Raw genomic sequence first — 15299 nt, forward strand, 5'->3', positions numbered from 1 at the left:
TCAAAGAATTCTGGGCTTTTGGGCTGCTCGTCGCATGCGCTTCCCTATTTACTGTAGTGGGCAGTGGAAAAATTTTGTCGGGGCGAGCTGGTCACCTCTCTAGGGGCTAGTCAATGAGGCTAACTAAGTTTATCATTTTTTTTTCTTAAAAAGAATTTAGTCCCTAGGGGTTATGGTACCATGGTAAGATATCCAGGTTATCACCCAGACACTCATAGTTCGATCCTCAACTATAGCGTATTTGTAAAAAAAATTCCTTCAAATGATGTGCGCAACTAAAGTCGATTCTCAGCTATGACGTATTTGTAGAGATTTTTTCTCTAAATGAGATTTACTAATGAATTTGGGCTTCTAGGTTGTCCGCCACAAGTTCTTTCTAATTTACCATGATAGCCAGTAGAAAACTTTTGTAAGGTCGGGCCAGTCACCAAACTCGACGTTACCTAGCCTGGATCTTTTTTTCCCTTAAAAAGTATTTAAATTCAGGGTGGTAAATTAGTTATGTCAAATTATTTTTTATGATTTTCATATTTATTTAATAAGATAATAAGTGGTTTCTTTTTATAAGCTTGAACTTGGTTTCTTTTTATAAGCCTGAACTTGGTTGTTTAGATATTATTGAGCTCTCAATTCAAGTATTTTTGATTATTTCAAACTTTTATATTTTAAATTTATTTGATTAGTTATTGAGATTGATAATACAAACTTATTTGTTTATTTTAATTAATTAATTATTTATTTAGTATATTGATTAGAGTTTTATTCACGAACGTTGTTCCCGAATTAATATTATTCTTAATCCTGTCTGAAATCAGTGAGGGCTGAAATGCCGGTGAGGTAGCTGGAGTCGCCATGACCCGAAGGGAGAAGAATAAGGCGTGTTGTCTTCTAGGTTGATTGAATTGCTAAACCTCCAAGAAAAACTAAGAACAGGAGACCGAAGGTGCTAGAAAGTCTTCCGTTAATGGTACCTGTAAGGCTGCTTGAAGATAGAAAAAGGTAGACGGAGTGTTAGAGGGAGTTTGGGTTGCCCCGGCCTTCTACTCTGACACTTAAGTCAATCTCCAGTGATAGGAATGAAAAAAAAATAAACAATGCAATAAAATAACATGTATCTCTATATATGCATGCATATCTTGGCCCATGGGGGCGGAACTTTTTATAATTAAAAGAGGGAGATATCACATTTACGACTGTCAGGAGGAATGATGTGCTTCTGATAGGATATTGTATCAAAGTAAGAAAGATGTCATATTGTTGTATTAGAAGGTCTCATCAATCACATCTAGCACTGTAGGAGATCTTGTGAGATTACGATATGTCCTCTCTGTTACTCCACATGCCACATTGGTCCACGTGCTTGAGAATTTGAATATCTAGGATTGGGAGGAGTGTCAGGTTGGAGTGAAGGTGATTCGGAGCGTCCAAGCTACATGGCCGATCAGACGTAAATTGGATATCCAGTAGGGGAGCTAGAGAAGGTGCATGCCAAGAGGCAATGACAGTAACTTAAAGGCCAGAATATGACAACGACTCAAAGGCCAGAATATGACAGTGGCTTAAAGGTCGGATGACTCTAAGGCCAGAACACAGTAGTGGCTCGAAAGCCGAATGGCTCAAAGGTCGGAACACATCAGCGACTCGAAGGACGGAACACAACGGCTAGGGCTCCAAGATCGATTGCGGAGGCGGAGTACAACATAAGTGCACAACAATGAGGGCTAGAAGGCCCCATTAAAGGGATCTAGCTTGGGGGAGCATCATGCTCTGATGACGCCCGGAAATGTGTCGAAAGTGATGGTAGCGACCAGATCTGTGCCGGGGGTGACAACAGTGGCTGGATCGATGTCCGAGGTGTACGACAGATTTACATTGGAGACAGCCGACAATGGCTGAATTGATGTCGAAGGTATACGATAGCGCTAGATCTACGTCGGATTGGTGTCAGAAGTTATGACAGCGAATAAGTGCGGGATAAGTGTCGAATGAAGGCACGACGTAGGCGTAAACTGTGGGTAATGATCGTGAGGGAAAAAGGGACTGCTCCAGTGGCGGAAATTGTGTCGAAGACGGAGATAGCGACGTGGAGAGGAAAGGCAACATCGGTGTGCAGCGAGAAAGGGAGGCGACGTCAAGAAGATCTAGTGGAGAAAGAAGAGATCCCCGAAGCTAGGGCTTCGTGTGAGGGCAGAGAGCAGTAACGGCTGAGGCAACGAGGGGGGCGTTTGGGTTGCCCATACGGTGCCGGCGATCTAGATACACGCGGTGTCCCCTCAAAAGGAGGGATATGAAATGACCAAAAAGCCCTAGCCATCCACGTGGCTAGCTTATATACCCACATCAGTTCACAAATGTTCACAAATATTAACAAATTAAACACATATGCGTTCAAACTTGTTCGTTTAATTTAATGAGTTATTCAAATTTATTTATTTATTGATCTTATATATATTGAATGAACATAAACAAACTCTTATAAAATTAAATATCAAACTTGTTTATGAATATTCTATTCATTTATAATCCTACTTAAATTATGATGAATAAAATTTCAAATTGTTAAAACAAAACCTACAACACTTAACCTAATCATCCATAATACCTCTAAAATTTTGCATGCACCAGGATGGATGAAAAAGAAACGAAGTATGGCCCTTAAAACTCAATGGGGGAATAGCATACAAATTATGCATTTTCATTCTATAAAATGCTGTCCTTAACATGTGAGATTCATTACCAATTTAAAATATCTACAGACAAATCTCTTCGGGCCGTGGAATGTCCACTCGGCTGCTGCCCCAAAAGTCTTGCGTGTAAAACTACATGGTTAATAATTCATATGGCTGACCCTCACAAACATGGTCTCATTAATTGATTCATTCCTCTAGACTGCCCTCCCATCGGCGAGGAAGTTTTTGAAAAAAGATGGCTTCCACTTATAAGAAATCTTGTTGCATGACCTGGAGTTATGTTCCTGGGAATCCATTGCCAGAGCTGGAGAGTATTATGAAGGCACAGACAACGGATAAGGAGAAAACGGAGACCCAGGTGTTCTCTGCGTACATCTCCATGGCATCAGTAAAAGAAAAGCGTGCCCGGCTCTCAGCCCAGTTGCGAATCCTGTCAGCCTCGGCAGCATATAATGCTCTTCCCTGAAGATGGAACCAAATTTTAAAATGTAACTGACATTACCCGATTTTTCATAATATACAATCGAACATGTTCGAAATTTCAGAAAACTAAGGGAAGAAAATTAAGCATAGACTTGAGGGTAAGTGATCTAATACAGGCAGAAATATATGAAGAAATGAGGGTTACGTTACCTGCTCATCAAACCATCGGCCTCGACGAAGCCAAGCAGTGACCAAGGCAAGTAAGATTCGAGGTGGTGTCAAGTAATTAACTGCTTTTCCACTTCCCTTAACAACCCGCATCCTTGGCACTAGAGTTCTGGCCACTGTTTCTGGAAGCTCACATATTATGTTGAACATCTGTTTGTTTCTCAGAGTTGAACCACTACATATTTGAATAGGAACATAATTGAAAGATATAATCAGCCAACATAATATAATGGTAGACATTCTCAAAACATACAATTAGGCATCCATGTAGCGGTGTGCCAAAAGTAACTTGAGTTGACTGAGAAGAATAAAACATTTTTGAAACAATGATTTAACTATAGAAAAAGACAGTTATGGTTTTATGTGCTGCCACATTCAAAAGTTTCTTCTTAAATTGTTCATTTTCGTCATTGCACTTTGTATGACTCAAATAAGTTGTAATAAACTAGAAAACAACGAAATCATTATTGCATTGATATCTACCTTAGAAGTAAATCTGTCAGGACCATTCCTGGCGAAGCTGTGTGCATTCCAACCTTGGAACGTTTATATTCTTTAAGAAGTGATGCTTGAAGTTGTCTAAGTCCACACTTAGTTGATCCATAGCTGTGAAATAAATAAAATAGTTGGTACAAGGATTACAAAAATGCACTGGCAATTTGGACAATTCATTAGGCAGTATGTGAGTTATACCACAGTTTCAATAACTTGTTAGGTATTACATAAATTTAATTTGATACTTTGCAATCTTCCCTACTACTGAATATAAGATTATTTTGATAGTCAAATGTGTTATTGACAAGAGAAGTATTCTTGTAAGGAATGCTAATTGCAGACCTTCCATCTGTATAGAGATTTAATTTGTTTATGCAAGTCATGTGAAGTTAGATCCACAAGGAAAGATGATATGATAAATACTAACATATACCTTTCAAAGAAACAAACAAAATATTGGGGCAATAGAAAAAAAAAAAAATCTTACACGGCTGTCAATGGTGTGCTTGATCCTCCAGAACCTGCACCATCCATGTTAAATATGTGCCCTCCCTTGTCTTGGGATTCCATGAGATGAATTGCTTCTTTTGTACAGATTAAAGAACCAACCAAGTTTGTTGAGATGATCTAGAAAATCAAAACATGAAACGGCTAAGTCTTACAATATCAGAATTTTCAACATAGATAAATTGAGATCATGCAAAAGCCATAATCAAGAGACAAGAGGAAGTGATTTGAAACATCAGGAAATGCTTAATATGTCAACAATGAATAAGCATAACTTTTGAATTTAGAAGAAACAATCAAAATATTAAGGTAACAAAAAACCTGCATTTCTTTTTTCCTTTGTTATTCTCATTCTCTATGGCCACATCAATGACAAATTTCACTTATTCCTAGGGTTACCAAAAGCTTCTCAAAGATTAACAAAATTATTTGGCGTTGCAATCACAAACAAATGAAAAATATACAGTGGTGTAAATTTTGTCAAGAAGCAAAAAAGGTGATAATTTTTTCCCCAACCTGCTCAATCTCATCATCCGTGAACTGAAGAAGTGGTCTAAAACCTTTATTTGTGCCAGCATTATTAATCTGTTCATAGCATCAAAAAGGCAATCAGATGTTCTGAACATAAAACATAATAGCACAATTAGACAGACAGTCTTCTAAGCTGTGGGTAATTGCATTTCATCTCAGAGATTTCAGGATATACTAGTTTAACAAGCATATAGGCAGATCATTTCCCCTATTTTACCCCTGCCTTACCATTAATTGTATGAATAAAACAATAATACTTCAAAACACACTTGCATGTGATAGGGGGCATTGAAAATCCTTAGTAAAAGCAAAAAGTACAACAAATGACACAGAAATGCAATCAGCGGATAAATTTATATAAATTTAAGCTATTTTGAGATAGGAAACTGAACGCTACTAGTATTATAGCATTATACAATTACAAAATGCATGGCTAGATTGGATGCATGTATTTAACCCACAATTGTTTGGGCTCATGGTTTGTTGTTTGTTTAGATATAGATACTGAACCAAGATGAGAATTGCAATTTCTTTGGCAGTTGACCTAGCTGATGCACTTATAGCGGGGATGTGTTCTCATTAATTTTCACAGATAAAAAGTAGAAATGATATTGAGGAATGACAAGCGGCAAGTCAGGGAATTTAGGTATATATTAAACTGAATGCTATACAATGTTGCAAACTTAGATACTTACCCAAATGTCCACTGAACCCAATTCATGTAAAGCGAAGTTTGCCAATTTTCTTACATCCTCTGGCTTGCAAACATCACAAGCAATACCAACAACCATAGCTTGTGATAAATTTGATTTGGCTTTGGCTTTGTTTTCAGAAACTGTTAAGCTCTCCTTTAGGTTTTCCCTTAGTTCTTCCACAGTCTGTTGTACTGATTCAGGGCTGTCTTCAACAAACCAAGTTGGAAGAATAAGGAAACTGGCATAAACTGTAGAGACTATAAGAAAGAAAAACTCTCTTATTTGCCTAGAGAGAAGTCAAGACAATGAATACGACCTGCGTGAAGCAATGACAACTCTATCTCCTGATAGAAGAAACTCACGAGCAAGTGCCTTACCTAGCCCTCTTGTGCTGTAAAATAGTGCCAATGGAATCAAAAGACAGCATCTACAGTTCTTCAGCTAAAAGAAAATTATCATATTTTAAAGTAATAGATTCTAGAATATTAATTAACACTGTGAGGAACCAGGTTAGTGCCATATAATCATTATATTGAAAATCTCTGTTTTTTGTACTGCATTTTGCAAGATCCAAGATAATCAAGTTCTCACACATTAAATGAATGTACCAGCTATCTATTCAATGGAATGATGTGCACTAAGATTTCTATCTTTGTACGGAGGAATTGTCAATCAATAAAGTGTATCTTCTGAATGAACATATTGCCATATCATTAATTTTATCAAAACTAGTAGTACCTTCCAGTTATAACAACATTCCTTGGACCAGCTTTGCAATGCTCTTCTAGAACTATGTTTGCGCCTATCATTGTTCCGATAATAATTCCACCAAGCCAGCTATACCAAATGAGTGTGTTCATCTGACTATCTCCGCCTACATAGGCAGAAAATTCATCAAAAGAATCATAGATCAGAAAATTAGTTCTTCTCAACCTGAAAGAATCTAATTATGGAAGTTGAGGATCTCAGATATAGCAAGGAGTGTCAAAAACCTGATAACTGAAATCCAATTGCAAGAATTACTCCTGTACTCATCATGGTAACAAGATATCTTCCTAATTGTGTTGCACACTGTAAAAATAACATGAAAAGAAGAATCAGTAAAGTAGCAATAGAATGACTATAAACATGACTACATGAGGCATTTATACTCTAAAGTGCTGGAACAAGTAAATCTGATGTTGTGGTAAGCGAACTATGGTCACTGGTAATTATTTGAAAGAAAAAAAAAATTAAAACCATGTTCTACATTTACATTAAACAAAACGTGTATACAAGAAAAAAAGTTTGATACAAAGAATACTCACCGTCTAGGAATTTTGTTTCTTTTTACACTTAAGATATCAAGGTTTATTCTTTATCAGCAAAATCTCAGCTCAATAACGCAGCTTCAACTTTATTTCTTCAAATATCAATAAGACAAGATTTTTTGTACATGTAATTATAAATTATAGGATTGCTAAAATCTGCAAGCAAATCTACTAAGAAAAACAATTTTTTCATGCTAAAAGTTGCCAATTTGACACACATTATCCATAGTCAATCATGACCAGAAAAAGAGAAGGAAGATAGAAACGAATCTAGTAAGAAGACCGTGGTTGAAGAATGTTTGATGACTACAATATGCTTAAAAAAAGAATCGATCTTCCTATTTCTTCCTTCCCTCTTGCTCTAAAGTCAGTTGAGAGAAAATAAAGGAGAGGGAAAGGGAATCAAAGAAGAACTCACTGAGAAGAAAACCTCTTCCACTTTCTCCACGAACTTCCTATATTGTCCCACAGGTCTCGAATCTGACCCTGAAAGCTTGACGATCATCGACTTGAGGGCGTAAAGAGCACCCTTACGCTTTAGCTTTCGCGATCCCTTCTCATCCTCGACCACCAGCATCCTGCTGTCACGGTCCTCAGAAGGCAACTCCGAAGAGGAGGTCTCCTCCCCTCGGTTATCCGATCTAAAAGAATGGCAAGGAAACAGTTGGACTCCCCGGCGGCGGAACAACCCTGTTCCAAATAAGGAGATCCCATCATAGGTGACGGGGTTCCGGTAGAAGCGCGGACGGGGCCTGTAGACGCCCGAATCGCATCGAACGACGTCCTTGGAGCTAAGAAGGTCGAAGGGGTGACCTGGGAGGTGGAGGTGGGCGGCAGCGGCCATGGCGAGAGGATGCGGCATAAGCTGCCACCACAAAACCGAACTATTGCGATGAATCAAGCGAACAGTGAAATATCTAAATATCTCGCGAGCAAGCGAGGAGGACGAAGACCACACGTTTACGGAACGCTCCGCTATCTGTTCGGAGGATCGTCTGTTCGGATCCGGGACAGGTTCACGAATCAGACAAGCCAGCGGACACACATGGCGAACATATACAGGCTGCCTTGCTGCATGCTGTTTCCAGAAGACGCAGGATTAGCAACTTTTGTCCTTGAGTTGAGACGGCCACGTCAGCGCATTCGAGGTCGCTTTTTCTCCACGGAAGAAGCGTGGTTGCCGTCCGCGATTTTTGTGGGATACGAATTCTCGTCTCCATGTGTCGCCGTTGTAATTATCGTACAAGTATGATCTTGCGGCTGCAAAGACCAGGCGTTTAACATCTGGACGTTGGTTTGGGAATCTACCGTAAGTGCACGGTTTTGATGGGACTTTAAGGTGATCTTTTATGTATGGGATCCGTGCACCAGGTGCGTGGCGTGTGCTCGAACTGTTAGCTGCGGCAGGCAAGTAAACTTGGAGGAGTGAAGGTTTGACACGTTTAACAACGAAATCTTAGCTAGTGTACATTTGTTTACATTGAATATCTTTACCACCGGTAAATCTATTTAGTTAAAATCTGACAGATCAAATTGAATTATAATATATGTATATAATTAATATATAAAGATAATATTATTAAAATATTTTTAATAATAATTTATAAAATATATTTAGGGGGTGTTTGGTTCTTTCCTAGGAATAGGAATCGGAATCGGAATCATTGTATTGTGGAATGAGAATGAGTATGATCATGGATATCATTCTTAAAAGTAATGTTTGGTTAGTTGTATATCTTCTATCGGAATAAATCAAAGTTTCTTTTTTTACCCTTAAAGAAAAATAAGAGAAAAAATTAGATGTGAGAGAAAGATGAATGTGAGAGAAAAATATGATGAAAGAGAATTATGAGAGAGAAAGTATTATGAGAGAGAAAGTGTGATAAGAAAGAATGAAGAGAGAGAAAGTGTGATGAGAGAAAATGAAAAAAGAGAGTGTGATTGGAGAGAGCATGATGAGAGAAAATATGATGTGAGAGAAAGTATGATAGGAGAGGATGAAGAGAGAGAAAATATAGTGAGAAAAAAATAAGGAGAGAGAGTGTGATGAGAGAGAAAGTATGGTGAGAGAAAAAAGAACAGTGAATATGATGGGAGAGATTGAGGAGAGAGAAAGTATGATGAGAGAGAAAGTGTGTTGAGGAAAAAGGAGTAAATGTGGCAAAAAAAAAGGCGAAACCCTCGCCCTCAGGGCCCCCGCCGCACCCTGCCCAGGGTCATCACGAGGGAGGTAAATCACGGTAGCTCGGTGGCAAGTACGCAGTGGGCCGAGACTTTTTTTGCACAGGGATAGGGAATAAATCCCCGTTGCCCTGCGGACTCGAACCCATGTTCTCAGTGGCAAACTTCCACGCCTTTACCAGCCGAGATAATCCCGTGGGGCGGAAAAAGGAGTAAATGTGATAAGAGAGATTGAGGAGAGAGAAAGTATGATGAGAGAGAAAGTGTGATGAGAGAGAAAGTGTGATGAGGAAAAAAGGAGGAAGTGTGATAAGAGAGATTGAGGAGAGAGAAAGTGTGATGAAAAAAAAGATAAAAGAGAGTGTGATGGGAGAGATTGAGGAGAGAGAAAGTGTGATGAGAGAGAAAGTGTGATGAGGAACAAAAGAAGGAAGAGAGTGCGATGGAAGAGATTGAGGAGAGAGAAAGTATGATGAGAGAGAAAGTGTAATGAGAAAAAAAGAGGAAAGAGAGTGTGATAGGAGAGAGAAAGTGTGTGATAAAATGATGAGAGAGAAACTATGATGAGAGAGAAAATATAATGAGAGAGAATAAGGAGAGATAAGTGATATGAAAGAATAAATAAATAAATATATTTTGATATTTGATATTAATAGAGAAAATTTTAGTTTTAAGTCAAGGGTATTTTTGGAATAAGGGAATATTTTGATTGATGAAAATAGGGTAATGGCTCATTGAAGGGAAGGTACATGGGAATGAGTCATTACTCAATTTCAAGGATTCATTCCCTTATTTGTATTCCTATTCCTATAATCCAAACATTAACAATGGGAATCAATTATTCTCATTCCCATTCCCCACTCCTATTACCCTAAACCAAACACCCCCTTAGTTAGTTAGATTCTAACCCTTTAGTGTCATCTCTTTACAATAATATCGACTGACCTGACTTAATATGATGATTTATACTACCTAATATAACCCTAAACAAGTAGTATCCTGCCTTGGACAGAGAGAGGGAGGCTCTTATGGGTGATTGATCGTCTCTATAAAAATTTAAATTTAAAAATACAAATGATGAATGGTCAGTCATCCACTATCTCATAATTTTTTATTTCAGTAGAGAAAAATATCATATAATACATCATAAATAAAATTGAACCACAAATATTTAAAGGATTACATGAGAACCCTGTCATTGTATTATAGCCAAGGCAGGTTCCAATCCATCCTTGATTCATTCTCCAGGGCTATCATCCTTGGTCTTCTATTTGCATGAAGTTCTCCTTCTAAACTAGGATTGAGAGGGAAGGAATGCACGGACTCTTTCTGAGCCATTGTTGGGTCTTGGGGAATGTTGAGATTCCCTTCTTTAGAATCCTTCTTAAGTTGCCAAGTAGGTTAGAATCATTTACTTGTGATGTGTTTTCAAAATTATAGCTTTTAGGGAAAATGAATCATTCACGTCTATTGGATTGACTCAACTTAAATAATTTAAATATTTGATTTAAAATTTGAGGAATTAATTTTTCTCTACCATTTAACAGAGACAAAATAATTTATTATTATCATGCAAAAAGAAACCGAGATATGAAATAACATTAAATTATAAGTAAAATATATCATAATTGTTGAAGTATTTTAGATTGTGAAAAAAATGAATCCTTTTCATTTTGTGATTAGCGTCGATCATTAAAGATCATTTTAATTATAAAGATCTTTAAATGGAATATATTTTTATTTAATAATTATATATAAATTTGATTGGTGCAATTGGTATCTGTTCAAGATTGATCAAGTTGACCCAACTTAGTTAACCAAATTCGAGTTTACTCGAGTTTAGTTTCGATATTTAATTAATATATTAGCTAGATGACTGACAAGTTAAATAGGTCAAAGTTGATTGATTACTTGACAATCGGAAAATATATTTGTTAAATAGATCGAAGAGTTAAGTAGGATAAGATCGGATACTTAATAAATGAAAAGTTTGATCAGACACTTAACTGTTCGAAGTCTAATAGGAAGTTTAATAGTGGTGAAGTCCTGACAAGTTAAAGTGGACTGGATGTTAGGCAATGGTGAAGTCCTAACATGTCATGATGAACCGTATGCTAGACAATGATGAAGTTTCAGTAGGTCAAGGGTAATCATATGTCAAGCAACAATAAAGTCCCAGTAGGTCAAGGATGATAGGATACTAGGCAACGATAAAGTCTCGACATATCAAAATTGATCAGATGGTAGGTAAAAAAATGTAGGATCGATGACGTGTTAGAGGGGGGAGGAGAGGGGGGTGAATAACACTCATGGCTAATTCGTTGATTTTGGAAAACTCAAAGTAACACAGCGGAATAAAGAACAAGACAAAAGCAATGCTAATACAATTTCTTTTACTTGGTTCGGAGACTGTGACGACTCCCAGTCTCCTCCTACTCCAAGGCTCGCAATCGTTGATAGTAGACATCTTGGTGTGGCTATTTGTCAGTTCCCCCAGAGTTACCACCACTGCACGAGCTCGGGCATCAACCCATATCTGTGTGATCGACCCTTGTATTCTTATTTGATGTTCGGGGGGCGAAGAATGCTGGGTCGTCCGGATGCCGGTACTCGTCAGTCGGTAAGTGGATGATTGTTGTTATCGATCTCTGACCGCTCAGGCTAGAAGGTGCAGAAGTCGTCCTGCCGGTGGACTGTGAGGAGACCGACCGTATGTGGGACACCTGTGACACCGACAGAGATGGGGGCATGAAGGCGGTCAACGGCACGTAGATCATCTCTTGAGGCAACCCAGACAGTGAAGGTGTCCGGTCGGAGGACAGAGACGCAAGAAAATCCCTAAGGCCCTGCTCAGGTAGAAGGGAAGTCTCACCTCGCTCGGATGGGGGTCGAGAGTTGATCGCGGTGGGGGTCTGTAGGGCTGAAGTAGCAGTTTAGGAGAAACCTTCCGCTCGGTGCCTTTTGCGGTATTGCAGGGGCTCGTCGGAAGTTGCCGACTTCGAAGAGACAACTATCGGGATCATGGATGACCGTTCAAGCAGAAGGCCCACTATGGCAGCCGCCACATCGCTCGCCGCTATTCGACTTCCTCCAGTGTCGCTTTCCAACACTTGAGTTCCCTCCTCCTCATCGAGCGGATCCTCGTGGGAACCGACCGGCTGCAAACCGCGTTTCTCCAATTCAGCCACTACCACAGCATTAATCTCCGCGTCCGGAGTTTGGCTTTGCTGGCCAGATGTGCGCGTAACATGACTTGAGCTGCAAAAGAAAAAAAAGAAATCAGTTAGATTCAAAAGTTAAGCTAAGAAGGAGTATACCTAGGCTGGACGGAAGCCTTGTGCAGATCGGGTTTAGACCGAACACATAAAGGACACTCTCCAGCAACAACTTGTGTATATAGCATTTCTGACCGGCCAAGCTGGAAGCTGTATGAAGGTAGTTCGAGCAGCTCTTGTATTTATTGAGCTCTGGAAGGTTCGACACCTCTAATTGCCACCTGGTTGGGAAGTCTGGCCGCTCGGGAAAGTGAACGAAGAAGTAGTAATCCTTTCAATGTTTGTTAGAGGACGACATCTTGTCAAAGAAGACTAGGCCCACTCGGGCTTGAAAGAGAAAAGTCTCCGGCTCGGACAATTTGGGATAATAGAAATAGTGGAAAAGCCGAGGAGTAAGGGGAATGTCGTGCAGGCGGAACAAAACGGCGACCTCACACAGCAGCCGAAAGGAGTTCGACACCAGTTGATGGAGAGAAATACGAAAATATTTACAAATGGCAGAGAAGAAAGGGTGGATTGGGAACCCAAGACCGGTGGCAAATTGGTCCCTAAAAAACCATACAAAACGCGGAGGCGGCTCGTTCGAGCAGTCAAAAGCCGAGGGAAGATCGATTTGATAATCGGAGGGAATTTCAAAGGCATCTCTCAAACTCTCTGCATCACCTCCGTTGAACTTGGATTTGATGGACGTATACCAAAACCTAGGGACGAAAAGAGGTTGAGAGGAGCTTGCCATCGAAAATAAAAGTGATAGGAAACAACAAAGAAGTTCGATTGGCAGAGCAATGAAACGATTCGATTGAAGGGAAATGGAAGCTTACTAGAGAGATCTCTAAGATGGTCGGAAAAGGAGGACGCAGTATCGCTGCCATGCTCGAAGACGAAGACGAAGATGCCAAGTGAGGAAGACGACGAAGCACGTGAGGTTTATAAACTTAGCAGTCGATCAACCTCAGCCGTTTGATCCAAGGTTGCGAAAACCTAGGAGCATATCCAATCGCTCATTTTGAAAAGGCGCACGTCTCGTCACAAATGGATGCACGCCTGTCACATCGAGCATGTGGCGATAGTAAGGGACACTTGTCCTGCGATCACCGAATAACATTTAATGAACTTCATTACAAAGGTATGGCTGCATGCTCGGTCATAATTAACAGGGATTTGCATGGTCTTCAAGAAATTCGGATGACGTTAGCCACGACCGAGCTCGCCCAAGGAAGCACAGATAAAAGAAAATTTGCCTTAGTGTTACCACGCATCATCCCGATTGGCGCAATGAATGGTTCACAGGGCTAAACTTGGTAAAATGAAGCTAAAATGGCGTGGGCTTGTCGGCCGATCAGCGATTAAAGACCACACACAGGCCGATCAACATACTAGCCGAACGGACCTTCAAGTCACCGAAGACACATCTTGTCCAGTCAGTCAGACTTACAACCTCCTTCGATTAGACTTGAAGAGGAGGCTTGTAATGCCGAGATAAGAGCTTAGTGGCACAGGTCAATAGTCACGGTGTAGATCAAAATTAAAGCGATCAACACCAGGGTTCAAGCAAGGCTAATCCGAGCAAGAGTGACTACATCAGCCAACTGGAATGATTCTGCCCGGTCGGCATGAAGTCAGTCCGAGTGCACTAGCCGTCCGGTCGGATGTGGCACCAACATTAGTCACGCGAAGTAATAAAAGAGAAGACTAAAGGTCTTGAGGAAGAGAAAGCAAAGGAGAACACACTATCTGTCATTAAATACACAGAAGCGAAGACAAAGATGTCTTCTGTAGATAATCAATATCATTAAACAGGGAAAGATGGAAGGTCACTAAGAAAGGTATAAAAGGGGGATGCCAGGTATGAGGAAAAAAAAGAAAAATAAGTCTCGGTCTCTACCATTTTTCATTTTTCTTCTTCTATTTCTAACTTGAGTGTCGGAGGACTGACGTCAAGGACCCCTTCCTTGATTTTGACTTTGTTTTGCAGAGAGGAGCAAGGTCATCGTCCAGTTAACGGAATTACCTCCTCTCAACTTTTCAGCTTTACGCTTTCGAACAAGATCAATCGCGTTTTCCACACACATCGCAAGGTGCTGAACAACACTACGACATCCATGGCCGTAGGATAGACTTGAGAGACCGGTGACAGAGTCGCAAGTCTACAATCGTGTTGGTCGCTGCCGTAGGTGCCGGTGTCGAACTGAGATGGGAAATTTCGACGGTATGTGATTTCCACCGGCTCTCCTCGAAGGAGAACTGGCGATGGTGTTCCGTGGTTGTATCGGCTTTTGTAGCTGGAGTGCACAAGTGACTGCATTGGGAGACCGACGTTCGGCACTCTCTGGCTACCGCATTTGGCATCCGCTCTGGCCGCCGCACTTGTCGCAGCAGAGGTATGAAATGGAATGTGTGGCGGAGATAATGCATGAAGAGTAGAAAATAAAGAAACTATTTTAATCGAGTAAAACAATCATCTAAATAAGTTAATCGATTATTTTAATAGATTAAAAAACTTCTTAGTGAATCCATGAGAAGAAGTTTTGATTTAAAAAAACAACAAAAAAAAGGAAATGTGAGATTTTATTCTCACGGAAAAACAACGAAGGAAAGGAATTTGTTTTTTCTCCCCATGCATGTTGCTCATTGGTAGCAGAGGTTTAAAAAAAAGTTTTTTTTTTTTTAAATTGATTAGGTTCAAATCAAAATGGGTTTGAATCAGATTGTTCTAATCCAATCCAACTTTGATTTAAATCAATAGTTGATTTAATTAGACTTAAGTTAAATATGATCTAATGATTAGATTTATTTTATCGTGTCTAATTTGATCAATTATATTAGATTTATTCTAATAGTTACACTTAAATCAATATGTATTGATTTGATTAAATGGATCAGAGTTTGATCAATAAGTCAGAGATGAATTAAAATTAGCTTAGATTAAACAATGACAGAACATACGTAAAATATTCCAGTCCA

The 15299-nt window shown here is 39.5% G+C and overlaps 1 protein-coding gene across 1 annotated transcript; it reads right to left on the reverse strand.

Moving 5' to 3' along the window:
- Positions 1-2674: 2674 nt before the first annotated feature.
- On the reverse strand, positions 2675-7794 carry LOC121986397 (probable chlorophyll(ide) b reductase NYC1, chloroplastic). Its single transcript, XM_042540325.1, has 10 exons — positions 7298-7794; positions 6562-6640; positions 6308-6443; positions 5886-5960; positions 5570-5771; positions 4860-4928; positions 4324-4463; positions 3825-3947; positions 3324-3516; positions 2675-3152 (listed from the first exon to the last, which is right to left on the reverse strand). The coding sequence occupies exons 1-10, from the start codon at positions 7739-7741 to the stop codon at positions 2967-2969; spliced, it is 1647 nt and encodes a 548-aa protein (XP_042396259.1). The 5' UTR covers positions 7742-7794; the 3' UTR covers positions 2675-2966.
- Between the last annotated feature and the right edge of the window lie 7505 nt (positions 7795-15299).

The sequence above is a fragment of the Zingiber officinale genome, chromosome 1B, assembly GCF_018446385.1.
Source record: "Zingiber officinale cultivar Zhangliang chromosome 1B, Zo_v1.1, whole genome shotgun sequence".
NCBI classification, from domain to species: domain Eukaryota; kingdom Viridiplantae; phylum Streptophyta; class Magnoliopsida; order Zingiberales; family Zingiberaceae; genus Zingiber; species Zingiber officinale.